At 44.4% G+C, this 18,936-nt stretch overlaps 1 protein-coding gene across 1 annotated transcript in view; it reads left to right on the top strand.

Annotated features, from left to right (window-relative positions):
- Positions 1-18,936, top strand: part of PDGFRL (platelet derived growth factor receptor like) — a 277,185-nt gene that overhangs the window by 41,436 nt on the left and 216,813 nt on the right. The window contains exon 2 of the mRNA XM_077279675.1: positions 15,596-15,887. Within this exon, the coding sequence (XP_077135790.1) occupies positions 15,596-15,887 (292 nt within the window). The remainder of the gene's footprint in view (positions 1-15,595; positions 15,888-18,936) is intronic.

The raw sequence follows: 18,936 nt of genomic DNA, 5'->3' as shown, positions 1-18,936 counted from the left end.
CGGAGCATCTTATGGGGCCATAACACTTGTGCAGCACCAGCACTATAAGGGGCAGTGGCTGTGCGGAGGATCTTATGGGGCCGTAACACTTGTGCAGCACTATAAGGGGCAGTGACTGTACGGAGCATCTTATGGGGCCGTAACACTTGTGCAGCGCCAGCAATATAAGGGGCAGTGGCTGTGCGGAGCATCTTATGGGGCCATAACACTTGTGCAGCACTATAAGGGGCAGTGACTGTACGGAGCATCTTATGGGGCCGTAACACTTGTGCAGCGCCAGCACTATAAGGGGCAGTGGCTGTGCGGAGGATCTTATGGGGCCATAACACTTGTGCAGCACTATAGGGGGCAGTGGCTGTGCGGAGCATCTTATGGGGCCATAACACTTGTGCAGCACCAGCACTATAAGGGGCAGTGGCTGTGCGGAGGATCTTATGGGGCCGTAACACTTGTGCAGCGCCAGCACTATAAGGGGCAGTGACTGTGCGGAGCATCTTATGGGGCCATAACGCTTGTGCAGCACTATATAGGGCAAATATCTCTATGGAGTGTCTTATGGGGCCATTATTACCCTTTATGCAGGATTATATGGGGCATATTTTAATATGGAGCATCTAATGGGGCCCATCAAACTGTATGGAGCATTATATGGGGCTCCTGATTCCATATGGATAGTCAAAAACACTTAACCTACTGATATCTCAATTCATTTTACTTTTATTGGTATCTATTTTTACTTTTGACATTTACCGGTAGCTGCTGCATTTCCCACCCTAGGCTTATACTCGAGTCATTAAATTTTCCCAGTTTTTTTGTGGCAAAATTAGGGGGGTCGGTTTATACTCGGGTCGGCTTATACTCGAGTATATACGGGTAGTTCTATATTGGTTGGATCGTTTATCTTATTGGATATAGTAATGTGATGTTGAAACCTTATGGTCAGCATATTCAATAGTGAATTGCACTGGTCCTGGATCAGATTTTGGGCTGTGCCACACTCACTTAACCCCTTCCCGACCTTTGACGCATACGCTGCGTCATGAAAGTCTGTGCCAATCCGACCTATGACGCAGCGTATGCGTCATGGAATGATCGCGTCCCTGCAGATCGGGTGAAGGGGTTAACTCCCATTTTACCCGATCTGCAGGAACAGGGGGAGTGGTGCTTCAGCCCAGGGGGGGTGGCTTCACCCCCCCGTGGCTACGATCGCTCTGATTGGCTGTTGAAAGTGAAACTGCCAATCAGAGCGATTTGTAATATTTCACCTAAAAAACTGGTGAAATATTACAATCCAGCCATGGCCGATGCTGCAATATCATCGGCCATGGCTGGAAATACTTAAGTGACCCCCCCCACACCCACCGATCGCCCCCCCAGTCCTCCGTTATGGGGTCCGGTCCCCTCCGTCCGCCTGCCGGCTCCCCCGTCCTCCTGTCCGCTCCCTCCTTGTTTGTATTCACCCCCCCTGTGGTCCGATCACCCCCCCTGTGCTCCAATCCACCCCCCCACCACCCCTTCATACTTACCGATCCTCCCGGTGTCCGTACGTCTCCTCGCTGGGCGCCGCCATCTTCCAAAATGGCGGGCGCATGCTCAGTGCGCCCGCCGAATCTGCCAGCCGGCAGATTCCTTACAAGTACATTTTGATCGCTGTGATAGGTTCTATCACAGCGATCAAAATAAAAAAAATAATAAATAAACCCCCCCCCCCTTTATCACCCCCATAGGTAGGGACAATAATAAAATAAAGAAAATATTTTATTTTTTATTTTTTTCGTTTTCCACTAGGGTTAGGGTTAGAACTAGGGGTAGGGTTAGGGGTAGGGTTAGGGTTACGGGTAGGGTTAGGGTTAGGGTTAGGGTTATGGCATGTGCGGATTTGGCTGCGGATCCGCAGCGGATTGGCCGCGGATCCGCAGCGGATTGGCCGCGGATCCGCAGCGGATTTGGCTGCGGATCCGCAGCGGATTGGCCGCTGCGAATTCGTTGCAGTTTTCCATCAGGTTTACAGTACCATGTACACCTATGGAAAACCAAATCCGCTGTGCCCATGGTGCGGAAAATTCCGTGCAGAAACGCTGCGTTGTATTTTCCGCAGCATGTCAATTCTTTGTGCGGATTCCGCAGCGTTTTACACCTGTTCCTCAATAGGAATCCGCAGGTGAAATCCGCACAAAAAAACACTGGAAATCTGCTGTAAATCTGCAGGTAAAACGCAGTGCCTTTTACCTGCAGATTTTTCAAAAATCGTGCGGAAAAATCTCACACGAATCCGCAACGTGGGCACATAGCCTTAGGGTTAGGGTTGGAATTAGAGTTAGGGTTGGAAATAGGGCTAGGGTTGGAAATAGGGTTAAGATTAGGCTTGTGGTTAGGGTTACGGATAGGGTTAGGGGTGTGTTGGGGTTACAGTTGTGGTTAGGGTTGGGATTAGGGTTAGGGTTGGGATTAGGGTTAGGATTAGGGTTAGGGTTGGAATTAGGGTTACGGGTGTGTTGCAGTTAGGGTTGTGGTTAGGGTTATGGCTACGGTTGGGATTAGGATTAGGGGTGTGTTGGGGTTAGTGTTGAAGTTAGAATTGAGGGGTTTCCACTGTTTAGGCACATCAGGGGTCTCCAAACGCAACATGGCGCCACCATTGATTCCAGCCAATCTTGCGTTCAAAAAGTCAAATGGTGCTCCCTCCCTCCAAGCCCCAACGTGCGCCCAAACAGTGGTTTACCCCCACATTTGGGGTACCAGCATACTCAGGACAAACTGGGCAACAACTGTTGGGGTCCAATTTCTCCTGCTAACCTTGCAAAAATAAAAAATTACTTGCTAAAACATAATTTTTGAGGAAAGAACAATTATTTTTTATTTTCAGGGCTCTGCGTTATAAACTTCTGTGAAGCACTTGGGGGTTGAAAGTGCTCACCACACATCTAGATAAGTTCCATCGGGGGTCTAGTTTCCAAAATGGGGTCACTTGTGGGGTGTTTCTACTGTTTAGGCACATCAGGGGCTCTGCAAATGCAACGTGATGCCCGCAGACCATTCCATCAAAGTCTGCATTTCAAATGTCACTACTTCCCTTCCGAGCCCTGACATGCGCCCAAACAGTGGTTTACCCCCACATATGGGGTACCAGCACACTCACAACAAACTGGGCAACAAATATTGGGGTCCAATTTCTCCTGTTACCCTTGTGAAAATAAAAAATTGCTTGCTAAAACATCTTATTTGAGGAAAGAAAAATTATTTTTTTATTTTCACTGCTCTGCGTTGTAAACTTCTGTGAAGCACTTGGGGCTTGAACGTGCTCACCACACATCTAGATAAGTTCCTTGGGGGGTCTAGTTTCCAAAATAGGGTCACTTGTGGGGTGTTTCTACTGTTTAGGCACATCAGGGGCTCTGCAAATGCAACGTGATGCCCGCAGACCATTCCATCAAAGTCTGCATTTCAAATGTCACTACTTCCCTTCCGAGCCCTGACATGCGCCCAAACAGTGGTTTACCCCCACATATGGGGTACCAGCACACTCACAACAAACTGGGCAACAAATATTGGGGTCCAATTTCTCCTGTTACCCTTGTGAAAATAAAAAATTGCTTGCTAAAACATCTTATTTTAGGAAAGAAAAATTATTTTTTTATTTTCACGGCTCTGCGTTGTAAACTTCTGTGAAGCACTTGGGGGTTGAATGTGCTCACCACACATCTAGATAAGTTCCTTGGGGGGTCTAGTTTCCAAAATGGGGTCAATTGTGGGGGATTTCTACTGTTTAGGCATATCAGGGGCTCTGCAAACGTAACATGATGCCCGCAGACCATTCCATCAAAGTCTGCATTCCAAAACGTCACTACTTCCCTTCCGAGCCCCGGCATATGCCCAAACAGTGGTTTACCCCCACATATGGGGTATCAGTGTACTCAGGAGAAATTGGACAACAACTTTTGGGGTCCAATTTCTCCTGTTACCCTTAGGAAAATAAAAAATTCTTGGCTAAAAAATCATTTTTGAGAAAAGAAAAATTATTTTTTATTTTCATGGCTCTGCGTTATAAACTTCTGTGAAGCACTTGGGGGTTCAAAGTGCTCACCACACATCTAGATTAGTTCCTTGGGAGGTCTAGTTTCCAAAATGGGGTCACTTGTGCGGGAGCTCCAATGTTTAGGCACACAGGGGCTCTCCAAACGTGACATGGTGTCCGCTAATGATTGGAGCTAATTTTCCATTCAAAAAGCCAAATGGCGTGCCTTCCCTTCCGAGCCCTGCCATGCGCCCAAACAGTGGTTTACCCCCACATATGGGGTATCATCGTACTCAGGATAAACTGGACAACAACATTTGGGGTCCAATTTCTCCTATTACCCTTGGGAAAATGAAAAATTCTGGGCTAAAAATCATTTTTGAGGAAAGAAAAATTATTTTTTATTTTCACGGCTCTGCGTTATAAACTTCTGTGAAGCACCTGGGGGTTATAAGTGCTCACTATGCATCTAGATAAGTTCCTTGGGGGGTCTAGTTTCCAAAATGGGGTCACTTGTAGGGGAGCTCCAATGTTTAGGCACACAGGGGCTCTCCAAACGCGACATGGTGTCCGCTAACGATGGAGATAATTTTTCATTCAAAAAGTCAAATGGCGCTCCTTCCCTTCCAAGCCTTACCATGTGCCCAAACAGTGGTTTACCCCCACATGTGAGGTATTGGTGTACTCAGGAGAAATTGTCCAACAAATTTTACGATCCATTTTATCCTGTTGCCCATGTGAAAATGAAAAAATTGAGGCTAAAATAATTTTTTTGTGAAAAAAAAGTACTTTTTCATTTTTACGGAACAATTTGTGAAGCACCTGGGGGTTTAAAGTGCTCACTATGCTTCTACATAAGTTCCTTTGGGGGTCTAGTTTCCAAAATGGGGTCACTTGTGGGGGAGCTCCAATGTTTAGGCACACGGGGGCTCTCCAAACGCGACATGGTGTCCGCTAAAGATTGGAGCCAATTTTTCATTGAAAAAGTCAAATGGCGCTCCTTCCCTTCTGAGCCCTGCCGTGCGCCCAAACAGTGGTTTACCCCCACGTATGAGGGAACAGCGTACTCAGGACAAATTGGACAACAACGTCCATGGTCCAGTTTCTCCTTTTACCCTTGGGAAAATAAAAAAATTGTTGCTAAAAGATCATTTTTGTGACTAAAAAGTTAAATGTTCATTTTTTCCTTCCATGTTGCTTCTGCTGCTGTGAAACACCTGAAGGGTTAATAAACTTCTTGAATGTGGTTTTGAGCACCTTGAGGGGTGCAGTTTTTAGAATGGTGTCACTTTTGGGTATTTTCAGCCATATAGAACCCTCAAACTGACTTCAAATGTGAGGTGGTCCCTAAAAAAAATGGTTTTGTAAATTTTGTTGTAAAAATGAGAAATCACTGGTCAAATTTTAACCCTTATAACTTCCTAGCAAAAAAAAAATTTGTTTCCAAAATTGTGCTGATGTAAAGTAGACATGTGGGAAATGTTATTTATTAACTATTTTGTGTCACATAACTCTCTGGTTTAACAGAATAAAAATTCAAAATGTGAAAATTGCGAAATTTTCAAAATTTTTGCCAAATTTCCGTTTTTTTCACAAATAAACTCAGAAATTATCGACCTAAATTTACCACTAACATGAAGCCCAATATGTCACGAAAAAACAATCTCAGAATCGCTAGGATCCGTTGAAGCGTTCCGGAGTTATTACCTCATAAAGGGACACTGGTCAGAATTGCAAAAAACGGCAAGGTCATTAAGGCCAAAATAGGCTGGGTCATGAAGGGGTTTGTGGCAAAATTAGGGGGGTCGGCTTATACTCGGGTCGGCTTATACTCGAGTATATACGGGTAGTTCTATATTGGTTGGATCGTTTATCTTATTGGATATAGTAATGTGATGTTGAAACCTTATGGTCAGCATATTCAATAGTGAATTGCACTGGTCCTGGATCAGATTTTGGGCTGTGCCACACTCACTTATAGGGACACTGTCACCCCCTCCATCCGTTAGAAACTAAAACAGCCACCTTGTGCAGCAGTAATGCTGCATTCTAACAAGGTGGCTCTTTTAGTTTGTGGTGCCGTTATAGCCAAAATAAAGCGTTTTATAATTTGGCCAAAATACCTGTCTTAACCCCCCTGCTGCACACGCCACACTTCAGTCACTCAAATCTTCTCCGGCGCCGGGCGCTGCCCCCTCTGCGCTGTTTTCCACTCAAATCCGGTGCCTACCCTGTTTTGTTCTGCCTGGAGCAGGCGCAGTGAGTGATGCCCGTCTGACCTCAGATGCAGTCTCGCAGACTGCGCCTGCGCGGCCGCCCTGCCTGTGAATCCCAGCCCCGCACTGTGCATAATGCATAACACACTGCATGGGGGGGGGGGGGCCCATTTGAAAATTCGCACCGGGGCCCATAACTTTGTTGTTACGCCACTGCGGATAAGTGAAGAATGATGTACATGCTATTACAGGAGATGTTGGAAGTCCAAACGGCTGACTTTGATCATACCAGTAGCCTAATACCATATACCACATGGATCTGTTCATTCCTCTCCTTTAAGTCGAGTATGTCTGATACTCGTTATCACTTCATGTGAAAAGATTTCTCAACACATGGACAAGTTGTTCTGCTGACGTGTGCCTGCTGGGATCATTTTAACCTGAATATTCTTGGAATTCTGGTTGCCATGGATTCTGTGTTACACCACTTCCATGTCGGGGGCAAGGCTGGCTGATGGTTACCTCCCTGGCGGTGAGGTTTGCTCTAAACATCCTGTTACAGCACCAGGAGAGTTTGCTTCTCCTTTTTGGGCCACAAGTGGTATAATTGTATGGAGGACCTTAAATTCATGTGATGAATCTCAGAGTCCACCAACTGTTTTATAATTGAAAGTTTTTTTACTTCAATTATTGAATCAAATCTTCAGTATTTGACAAATAGCATGCACTTCCTTGATCATTTCATCTGCCTGAGGTCACACTAGCGTATTGCGTCCACTGCGAGAGCATCGGATGCGATATGCTAATGACCCTCGGCTCCTGCTCTGCTGTGAGCGGGAGCTGAGTGTCATGCGTCTGTGCTCCGAGCCTCTCGCACAGAGCGGATCAGAACACAGCTGCGGAGGAGGCGGAGAAAATAATTTCTCCATCTCCTCCATTGCCGGGGTCCGTGTATAATGCACACTCGGATGATATCCGAGTGATGTGCGTTGTCTCACTCGCACCCATAGGCTTATATTGGTGTGAGTGAGCCAAGACTCGGCCGAGTGTCACTCGCATGTACAATACTGCCGAGAAAAAAAACGGTGATGGGAGCTGCCCATAGAGGAATACTGGTCCGAGTGCTATGCAATTTTTTATCGCATAGCACTCGTCCATATTCCTCTCTAGTGTGACTCTGGCCTAAGGCAGAGGCTCATACTTTAGTTTCATAAGAAAAATTACCTCTTCAGAGAGGGAGAAAACTTAAACTCTAGTGTCACCTTTTGGAAGTAGCAATCCTACAAGTCAATATCGACCCTTGCCATATCGTCAGTGCAATGTATCAGATCTGATTTGACTAGGTGAGAGGCTTAATACTGAAATCTAAGGGGACTGATGACGGGCAACACCTAGAAACACCATATGGGCAAATTGAGATACTAGTTTTGGGTTTTATCCTAAGTCATATTACAAGTGGAGCGGCCCCCAGACGCAGGACAGTGGGGTACTCGAATCCGGGTCTCTCGGTTCTGAGGATGTCACGGTGGCCCGACCTGGTCCGTGGTCCTGCTAAGGGGAGCCCAATAAAAGGTGTAGGTGGTGGTGTTGGTCGCAGTAAATAACGAGGACACAGGGTTGCAGTCTCTTTACCTCTTTACTGAAGGCTTCGGCATCCACAATCCAGAGCACTGCTAACAGGGCTGGCTGAGACCGGACGATCTGAAGGCACATCCAGAGTTCCCTTTGCAGGTGGAAATCAGTAGCCTTCCTACTAGCGCCTGTGTGTTGTAGTACTTCCCTGCTGAGCACCACGGGATAGTCCTCACAACTGTCGTGTATGTTTCTGTTCTTTCTCTCTCCGTCCCCCAGATGATATGGATAGGACGCACCCGTATGACGGGGTAGGCCTGGAGTTATTTTATAAGGACCCTAGAGACGCCCCTCTCCCACAATTGCCTCCGTTGTCTTCATTAGGTGATTTAGGTGAGACAGCCAACCTAAAATTAACTGTCCTGTCGTTGGTTTGAAGTAATGCGTAGAGCCCAATACTTCCTCGGCGTTGCAGCCACCGGCTACGCGCCTCAGTAGGATGTTGCCGTTCTCGGGGCACGACTCCTACTGGTTCTATCGCCTTTGTGCTGTGATCTCGTTTCTCACTTCTCCACAATATACTTCGCTTCGTGTCCTTTCTTAAGATGCCGCCGCAATGAAGTGCAGGCGTGGCTCCATATCGCTAGGCCTCTGTCAGGATCCCACCCCTGACAGGGACCCCCCTGGATCTTCCCAAGCAACGCTCTTCTCTCACTAGATGTTACCTGGGCAAAACCCAGTCAGCTTCTCTCTAACTTCCTATCCAACCCCCAGTTTTACCAGAGTGTGAGGAGTGGCCTAATACATAGAACCCTTTTCTCCCCCTGGTGGCCGGAGTGTGAAGTGTAATGTGTGACTGTGATACCTGGTCAGGTGAACTACTTTAGTGCCATCAGACGTACCATCACTCCCCTTTGTGGCGGAGCGTCAGTACTGCAACGACCAGGTCTCTGGGGCGCTGCACAAGGCTCGTTAAAGGGTTGATATTGACTTTTAGGATTCCTGCTTCCAATAGGTTGAGCTAGAGTTCAAGTCCTCTTCCTCTCTGAAGAGGCAAATTTGCAAATTTAATTTCCCAGGCCTGGCATGTTTCTCTCCACAAGTAGAAATGTTATCCCTTAGATCTTAGTTTCATAGCAAACAGTATAACGATGTTTAGTTCCAGAGTGACAGAGTATTTCTTCCAAGAGCCTCCTAGCTCTAACCTCCCACTGACATTGTCCTCTACTACGATGCGGCACCTCATGCTCCTTACTGGTTGGAAAAAGACTTCTCTAACCCTCCAGGACCGGTGTGACACGTTACCCTATAGCCCACTCCTTGCTAGCTGCTTATGGGAATTACGCCTCCATCAGTTCTGTTTATGCTACAGCAGGTACTCCCTGTTGGTGAAGGATATTTATTCTACTGTAGAAAGTCAGACAGGTTAATGTATGTTCCTGTGATTTCCTTACTGTCTCTGCACGCCGGATGTTAAATGGTAATAAGCTTCCACATCACTGTTCTGAGCTTTAACCCTTTGATTCCTCAGTCACGACACACTCTCCACTTGTTGCCTACTGATCAACAGCACTTCTTATCTCTTCAGAATTCATTCCTGAAATGCCCATGTAACTGCTCCCCGCCTGGGCTGACACCAATCCTATCACAGCCTTGTAAGGCTACGTTCACATTTGCGGTCGGCGCCGCAGCGTCGGGCGCCGCAGCGTCGCCGCATGCGTCATGCGCCCCTATATTTAACATGGGGGTGCATGGACATGCGTCGCACTTGCGTTTTGCGCCGCATGCGTCCCTGCGGCACCCGCGTCCGGGCGCATTGGACGCAGCAAGTTGCATTTTTGCTGCGTCCAATATCAATAAAAAAAAGGACGCATGCGGCGCAAAACGCAGCGTTGTGCATGCGTTTTGCTGCGTTTTTGTTTGCGTTGTGCGTTGCGGCGCCGGCGCTGCGGCGCACAACGCAAATGTGAACGTAGCCTAAGAGGGTGGTGCTGTTATGGATAATAAGAGCACGCTGTCACTTTAAGAGGCTGCATCCCCTTGTCTTATGTGATGGTATGTTCTGCTGTTCTCCCCTACTCTTGTTGTTGCTATGGACTGGTCGGGGCTGTGTGGAGGAGGTGGAGCTGAGCAACGAGGAAGAAGAAGTTTCGAGAGGGAACTGAGTGAACTGTGAGCTGTTCTGTCTGCAAGGAAGAGTCGTTGGTTGCAAGAAAGATTACACAGCTTGAGACAAACTGCGATTGTTAAATAGACTTTCCCGCTTGCAGCGAAGGGTGGCTGCTCTGTGCTGGTTTGTGGAGCCACGAAGATACGGAGAAGGGGACTTACGGTTTCCAGGAGCAAAGAGAAGGCCATGCTTTACAGAGCCGACAGGAATCCGTGCGCACCACCGTTCTGGACTTTGGGGGCCCCCTGGGACTGGACCTGTGTCCCCAACATCACCGTGATTCTGTTCCTGTCTGGTGCACCAGTTAGGGCCTAGTGCAGGCTTCAGTAGTTATAACACGGTAGCCGTGTGGCCTGTGTAGTAAAGGCCAGGGAGATTATATGCAGAGTAGCAACGATATACAGGTCCTTCTCAAAAAATTAGCATATAGTGTTAAATTTCATTATTTACCATAATGTAATGATTACAATTAAACTTTCATATATTATAGATTCATTATCCACCAACTGAAATTTGTCAGGTCTTTTATTGTTTTAATACTGATGATTTTGGCCTACAACTCCTGATAACCCAAAAAACCTGTCTCAATAAATTAGCATATTTCACCCGTCCAATCAAATAAAAGTGTTTTTTAATAACAAACAAAAAAACCATCAAATAATAATGTTCAGTTATGCACTCAATACTTGGTCGGGAATCCTTTGGCAGAAATGACTGCTTCAATGCGGCGTGGCATGGAGGCAATCAGCCTGTGACACTGCTGAGATGTTATGGAGGCCCAGGATGCTTCAATAGCGGCCTTAAGCTCATCCAGAGTGTTGGGTCTTGCGTCTCTCAACTTTCTCTTCACAATATCCCACAGATTCTCTATGGGGTTCAGGTCAGGAGAGTTGGCAGGCCAATTGAGCACAGTAATACCATGGTCAGTAAACCATTTACCAGTGGTTTTGGCACTGTGAGCAGGTGCCAGGTAGTGCTGAAAAATGAAATCTTCATCTCCATAAAGCATTTCAGCCGATGGAAGCATGAAGTGCTCCAAAATCTCCTGATAGCTAGCTGCATTGACCCTTCCCTTGATGAAACACAGTGGACCAACACCAGCAGCTGACATGGCACCCCACACCATCACTGACTGTGGGTACTTGACACTGGACTTCAGGCATTTTGGCATTTCCTTCTCCCCAGTCTTCCTCCAGACTCTGGCACCTTGATTTCCGAATGACATGCAAAATTTGCTTTCATCAGAAAAAAGTACCAGGTCAGGCGCTTCTGCCGCTGTTTATGGTTCAAAAGTGGCTTTACCTGGGGAATGCGGCACCTGTAGCCCATTTCCTGCACATGCCTGTGCACGGTGGCTCTGGATGTTTCCACACCAGACTCAGTCCACTGCTTCCTCAGGTTCCCCAAGGTCTGGAATCGGTCCTTCTCCACAATCTTCCTCAGGGTCCGGTCACCTCTTCTCGTTGTACAGCGTTTTCTGCCACATTGTTTCCTTCCAACAGACTTACCATTGAGGTGCCTTGATACAGCACTCTGGGAACAGCCTATTTGTTGAGAAATTTCTTTCTGGGTCTTACCCTCTTGCTTGAGGGTGTCAATGATGGCCTTCTTGACATCTGTCAGGTCGCTAGTCTTACCCATGATGGGGGTTTTGAGTAATGAACCAGGCAGGGAGTTTTTAAAAGCCTCAGGTATCTTTTGCATGTGTTTAGAGTTAATTAGTTGATTCAGAAGATTAGGGTAATAGGTCGTTTAGAGAACCTTTTCTTGATATGCTAATTTATTGAGACAGGTTTTTTGGGTTATCAGGAGTTGTATGCCAAAATCATCAGTATTAAAACAATAAAAGACCTGACAAATTTCAGTTGGTGGAAAGTTTAATTGTAATCATTACATTATGGTAAATAATGAAATTTAACACTATATGCTAATTTTTTGAGAAGGACCTGTATGTTTTTATTGTGTAAAGTTGCTTGTGAGATAGATTCTGAGTTTTTGCAATTGCTTAAGCACTGTGCTATTGTACAGATAAATTGACTCATGTGCATTACCTTTTGTTACCCCTGTTTGCACCTTCCTTGTCCTTTCCATTTTCTGTCTCCCAATAAATCTATCCCTTGTGGTTTGCACCTCATCTTGTGTACAGTAGTCTTCCTGCACCGTGGTGGTCCCCCGGCCATCGCTTCAGCGTAACAACCTGCTGTAGAGCAAGTACATGTAAAATCACATATAAAACAGAATATTGCAATACATTAATACAAGAAGTCTTAGAAGTCTTCAGAGAGGGTGTCAGGATCACTTCTCCTTCTTTACATCCGCACCAAAATATATACTGCTTTTTGCTTCTGAAATGGGAAAGTGCATAAACTAACCAGTAAACTGCTGTATTTTTCGAACTATAAGACCAACTGGACCATATAACACACACCTAGGTTTTAGAGGAGGAAAATAAAACAATTGAAGCAAAGAATGTGGTCGTGAGCCTGACGCACTGTTATTGCGGTGGTGTCTGCTGCTGACACTATGTCTGCTGTAGAAACAACCATCCATCCCATAGACATACATGCGGCTGTAAGTTTGGGTCTGGGGATCGGCGGTCAGATCGAGCATTGCAGTTTGTATACAGACCATGAAATACTTTGGTCCTTACCTGGCCTAAGAGACGTGTAGCTTGAAGCTTCATTATCTTTTTTTTGGCAGATGAGGTTTTGGGCCCAAGCACCAGAGCCTGGTGTGACGGCTACCACTGCTCCATACATTAGACAGTACAGATGAGTAAACTTTACAATGGCTGCTTTAAGAGATGTGACATGGGGGTGACTTCTTACTAACGTGTTCATTTAGGCATAGCTGGTAGAAATCTGTAAATAGGATGTTTTACAAATAACCTGCACAAGTACAAGGTGTTTTTATTCCGACGTGTGACGTAGAGTCTACTTTCTGTGTTGATATTAGACGGCGGCCAATGCCTAGGACATCCAGGCTAGAACTGACTGCTAATGTTATTAAAGGATCTTGTACCTCATTGTACAGTATGTGTGAGAACATAGGTGAGGTTGCCCTAGAAGCATAAAGAGGGCACCTCTTAGCTTTTTTGTTGCTTTTTTGGCTTCTGAGCAAATAACATCTGGGAATCCAGTTTTTTCATCTGAATTAAAGAGGATCTGTCACTTGTCATAAATATGTAACATGTAAATATGTATTTTTTACCTGGTATAAATAGAGCAGTTCTTCTGAATTTGAAGGTTTTTTGTTTCGTTCCTGTTCCTCTCCATTCCAGAGTTATTCTCATTGCTTCTCTGTATGTAAATTTAGTCTTATTTAGTAGGCCTCCAGGTGCCCTGGAAACCGATGGCACCCTGTGATAACATTATGAGTGGGGGTGCTAATCTAATTGGGTCTGCCCCATCAACATCTCGTGATCGTGTTCATGTGGTCCTGATGGTTGCCAAGGCCAAATAATGGCCACACGTTCTGCCAGCTATGGTGGCATGTTAGAATGGTAGCAACATTCATTTTTGTGGGAAAAAAAATGTTATTTTTCATTCTATTCATACCACTCTGAAGGGTTAACAAACTTCCTGACATAAGTTTTGAATACTTTCAGGGGTGCTATTGTTCAATTGGTATTACTTTTTGGGGTTTTCTAATACATAGACACCCCTGAATAAATATGTTTTGTTGATTTCTTTGAAAAAAAAACCTGCTGGTAAACTTTTAAAACCAGCATCCCAAAAAAAGCTTGAAAAATTATGCTGACTTATAAAGATATAAATTATAATTATTAGCTTTTTTGTGCAGTATAATCACCTGGCTTAAAGGACTAAACATTCAAAGTTGAATAATGATAATTTCTTTCTAAATAGTTTTTAAACTTCCAACATTTTCATGAATAAACGCAACAACGTAAATTTTACAATAACCTAAAGTGCAATGTGTCTTGAAAAAAAAAGATCTCAGGGTCACTAGAATATCTTGATGGTAAAGTGACAGATTTGAAAAAATTGGCTTGGTCACTTAAGTTAAAGGGTGTTATTAATAATAATAATAATAATAATAATAATAATAATAATAATAATTTCCATTATTAGGCTATGTGCACACGTTCAGGATTTCTTGCAGAAAATTCCTGAGAAAAACCTGAAAAAAAAAAAACTGCAAAATTAATGAACATGCTGCGTTTTTTACCGCAATGCATTTTTTTTGCGGAAAAAAACGTATCATGTGCACAGAAATTGCGGAATTCATTCTAAATGATGGGATGCATATTGTATGCTGTTTTTTTGCGGTTTCATAGCGTCTTTATTGCGAAAAAATCACGAAAAATCAGCAACGTGTGCACACAGCCTTAGAATGAATATATATATAGTCGGTGCATTCGGCGACAGAAGTGTTGCCCATAACTCAGCTGTGAGATTATTCACACTACTCTACAGTAAATGTGTTTTCTATATCCCCGTCTCTGGCATGTGAGTTGCCAAACATTACATGGTGATCCTTATAACTTGAGCCCGGAATAGTGAATTCATCGTACATAGAGTACTGTACTGGAATGTAAATCACACATTTTATTTCCTAAGGCTGAAGTTCCAGGTTTTCTTGCTTCTTCTAGGTGTTCACTTCAAGTACAGCTCAGCACCCAGATGCTGCATGAAAAATGCCTAAAATCTGCCATAACAATTCCCTTGCATACTGTTCCCATTAGTTCTCCTCACTATGCGTGTACTATTACCACTACACAGTTTAGTCCTGTCGATCAGGTTTGACCCTCATAATAGATCATAAGAGGGTCAGAAAATGTGCTGTCTTTCGTCCTTATAAAATTTATATCACCATGTCGTTGTCAGGTTCCACCATATTTCTTTTACTGTGCGTGTTGTCTATGTATTATATACTGTTCCATACTATTATTACACTATCATGATGAGTGCGTACTTTGGGGACATCAGGATTTGGGTTAAAGCTTGGCATCTGACCTGAGACAACTGAGGGTACACATGAGAGTTGTGTAATGTGTAGAAATGACAAGAAATAGAAAGTATTTGGTCTGTTTTTTCCTGCAATTTGGGATCAGTCATCGAAGGCCAGGTTGCCGGAGGGCAAGTTGCCTCCATGGCAAAGTATAGCTGCAGAACAAGGGTTGTTTGAGAACTAGTGTGTACATGAGACGAGAACGATAGGTCACCTCATGCGCAGCAGAGAGAAACCACAAAACAATATTAGATTACTCTTAAATTAGACAAAAAATGTTCGACTTTCTAGAGGTTTCTGTTAGTTACTTGTAATATTTCCGTCTGGTGTTCCTAATGTGTCTACTGTTGGTGAGAAGAAGCTGCTTCTACTGTGCTGATTGATAGTGGCTGGTCCACACAATAGCACACATCACTTTTCTGGCCATGTAGAAGAAGATCCCAGTGGTGGGACTGAAATACTGATATACCAGGTAGACCTTCTAAAAGGGAATCAATAGAACACGCAGGGGGCTATACCAAGTACTTACGATTGCAATATTGAGACCCAAAAGCCATTAGTTTTAAAGATTCCAATAAAAAAGTGAGTTGATCTACATTAATGGGACAATCTCGTAATGGTTTTTTTTTCGGTTTTGTTTATCTTTTTTAGTTTTTGGCCAACCAGCCGGCAAAGGGAAACGTCCAAAAGAGCCAGCAGAAAATAAAATTAAACCTGCGATAAAGAAACTTAAACCAAAAATCACAAAGCTAAAGGACTCCTCAGAGCCCATGTCAAAGGTGCAATCTATTATGACACAAGTGATGGACAAAGGTCGGTTCCAGAAGCCCCCGGCTATGCTCACCCTGTCAGCAGGTCAGAGCATGGAGCTCAGGTGTAAAGGGGAGAAGATAACATGGAACTACCCTGAATTCTTGGACACGTTCATGGACTCTAGACTCAGGTAAATGCCCATAATGGAGTAGAAACATCCTTGCACCCTACTAAACTTTTTGATAAATTAAATTAATCTCAACAAATGGAACATTTTCTATAGAATTTCATAATATATTCCAAAAAATATTAATGAGACTCTCATGAGCCCTTGTCCATTCCTATTCTACTAACCCTAAGCTCTTAATTTACTCTGCGTTTGCAAATTATGTTCAATGCTTGGGATGTAGAGTCTCACAATTACATTTATCACCAAAGCCTCACGTAGTAAAAAAGATAGCTAATGACTTCTTATCCCAATATATACCAGCCTGATCTATGCCAAAAGGACACCGTTTTGGCAAATGCAATCATATAACTCTTCAGCAGCTTTATAAACAGAAACTCAGCCTAACGTATTTCCAGAATATAAATCACAATTTGGCCAAGTCTTTCCATAGGTTCCTAGTTTATTGGTATTAGAGGTTAAAGCGGACCGATTCCTTGTCATATATACTGTATGTAATGTTTTATCAAGTGTGAATTTGGAGATGCCTTTTGTACCTATGCCTTTTACCTGTATGCAAATCTAGTCTGGTAAGGATGGTCCTCAGCTCTCCTTTATGAAGACCATGCTCAGTTGGCTAAAAGAACTACATTTATGTACTGGGAAGAGCTGGTTATATCTCAGAAATACACAGGAACAAAAATAAACAATGTTGATTCAGTAGAACAGCCACATTTACATCACATTTTTGTTACATATTTATAGTGACAGGTGTTTTTTAAGTGAAACCCACCCTGCTCTACAAGGCTTTACTCAGGATTTGGGGTTACGATAAATGTGGTGTTAGCAACTCACCACATCCTGGCATGGTTGTAGGCTTTGCCTGCCACTATGCCTGGGAAACTCACTTTTTTCCCATAGCCTTTGAACAGTAGCATGGACCATGGACCTTGTACTGTGACTTTTTCGTTTATACACTAGCACTTACTCTTTTCTTTAAAAAATGTGTTTGTATTGTGTGGTCCAGCTAGATTTATAATACATACGGATTTTCATGTAAAGCTGCATGATCCGGTCACCATCCAATATCGGTGTATGCCAGATACAAAGTGTTAGTGAGTGCATGGAGTATGTGTTAGCAGATGATAGATTGGACTAAATTCCGAGAAAAATGGAGGGAGAACTGAATACAGTGAGGTTATGTGATAGTCCAGACTAAAAAGATGTGTTTTTAGTATGGCACGCATAAAACTCTGAACACTGGGAATTACCCAGATTTTCCAGGGAAGAGCATTCCAGAGAACTGATGCAGCATGAGAAAAGTCTTAGAGAGCAGTGGAAAGTTCAGATGATGGAGGACATTAGACTTAGATCAGTAGCAGAATGGAGCGCACTGGTACGGCGGTTCACAGAAATAAAGCAGGAAATGTAGGGTGAAAACAGATGAACAAAGGAAACAGCTCTGGATTCAGGTACAGTACATGTAAAGACACACACTATAGCCATTAAAGAGGCAATATGACCTCCTTACAAAAATGCTAGCAGATTTTCATATAATCCATAATAAAGTTTAGTGTAGAAGCTTTTCTTAGTGACCCCAATGTTTGTGTGAATCTATTTCTGATTTATGCCAGAGCTCATATTTCTAACACATTTTCTAAAGTTTTTTATATGCTGAGTAGGCAGGTTCACCACATGTCATTTTAAGATCCTTGCATAGTTGGAATTCCACATTTTCACCCTTTCCTCTGGTTCATTTTTCTTCTTTTTAGCAGTAATTTAATTTGCAGGCTGCTTTCTTATCGCTCATCCTAACATTTGATTGGTATGTTAATTCAGAAAAAATATAATTATATATTATTATAGTACAACTGACTACAGATACAATATTTATCTCTACATTCCTAGAGACATTTTTTACAGATTGCTGAGAGAGCACATCTTGGGTTATAGAGAAACTAGCTATTGAACTCGTTCTACACCCGGGTGGCAAGCATTTATATTGATATATGGTCTCCATCCTGGTATGTGCTGCTTCCATCCTGTGCCCTAATCTTGTCATGTGCTGCTACCATCTTGTGCCCCCTTCCTGTCATGTGCAGCCCCATCCTGCGCCCCCTTCCTGTCATATGCAGCCCCCATCCTGCGCCCTCATCCTATTTTGTGCGCCTCCATCTTGTCATGAGCTACTCTCTTCCTGTGCCCTCATCCTGTCATGTGCTCCCATCCTGCGCCCCAATCCTGTCATGTGCTCCCATCCTGCGCCCCAATCATGTCATGTGGTGCTCCTATCCTGTGCCCCCATCCTGCCATGTGGTACTCCCATCCTGCACCCCCATGCTGTCATGTGCTGCTCCTATCCTGCGCCCCCATTCTGGTATGTGTTGCCCCATCCTGGTATGTGCTACTCCAATTCTGCGCACATCCTGTCATGTGGTGCTCTCATCCTGCGTCCCCTTCCTGTCATGTGGTCCTCTCATCCTGCACCCCAATCCTGTCATGTGGTGCTTACATTCTGTCATGTGCTGCTCCCATCCTGCACCCCCATCTTGTCATGTACTGCTCACATCCTGCACCCTCATTCTGTCATGTGCTGCTCCCATCCTGCACCCCCATTCTGTCATGTGCTGCTCCCATCCTTCACCTCCATCCTGTCATGTGCTGCTCCCATCCTGCACCCCTATCCTGTCATGTGCTGCTCCCATCCTGTGCCCCATCCTGTCATGTGTTGCACCCATCCTGCGCCCTCATTCTGTCATGTGCAGTAAAAAGTCACTGGCTTGCTGCGCTGACGTATTTTCTATATATATTCAGTAGAGAGTGGCTGGATTGCTCCGCTGACATATTTTATATACTGTATATTCAGAATAAAAATGGTGCCGGAAAGCGCGGACTGGGCCACAATCCTCCTCACCGGATGCGTAACTCTGTAGGGTCCAGACTGCTCAGGCGCGTTGCGATTGCGCAGTCTATAAAGGCTTCGGACAGAGTGACGCTCCTAGCATTATATTATAGATTTACCCACTCTGCACAAATATCACTGATCAGCTCTAACATTAAAACCTCTGACAGG

Source organism: Ranitomeya variabilis, chromosome 1, assembly GCF_051348905.1.
Source record: "Ranitomeya variabilis isolate aRanVar5 chromosome 1, aRanVar5.hap1, whole genome shotgun sequence".
Classification (NCBI taxonomy): Eukaryota; Metazoa; Chordata; class Amphibia; order Anura; family Dendrobatidae; genus Ranitomeya; species Ranitomeya variabilis.
The sequence above is the reverse complement of the archived record's forward strand: the minus strand, read 5'-3'. Positions and strand labels throughout refer to the sequence as shown.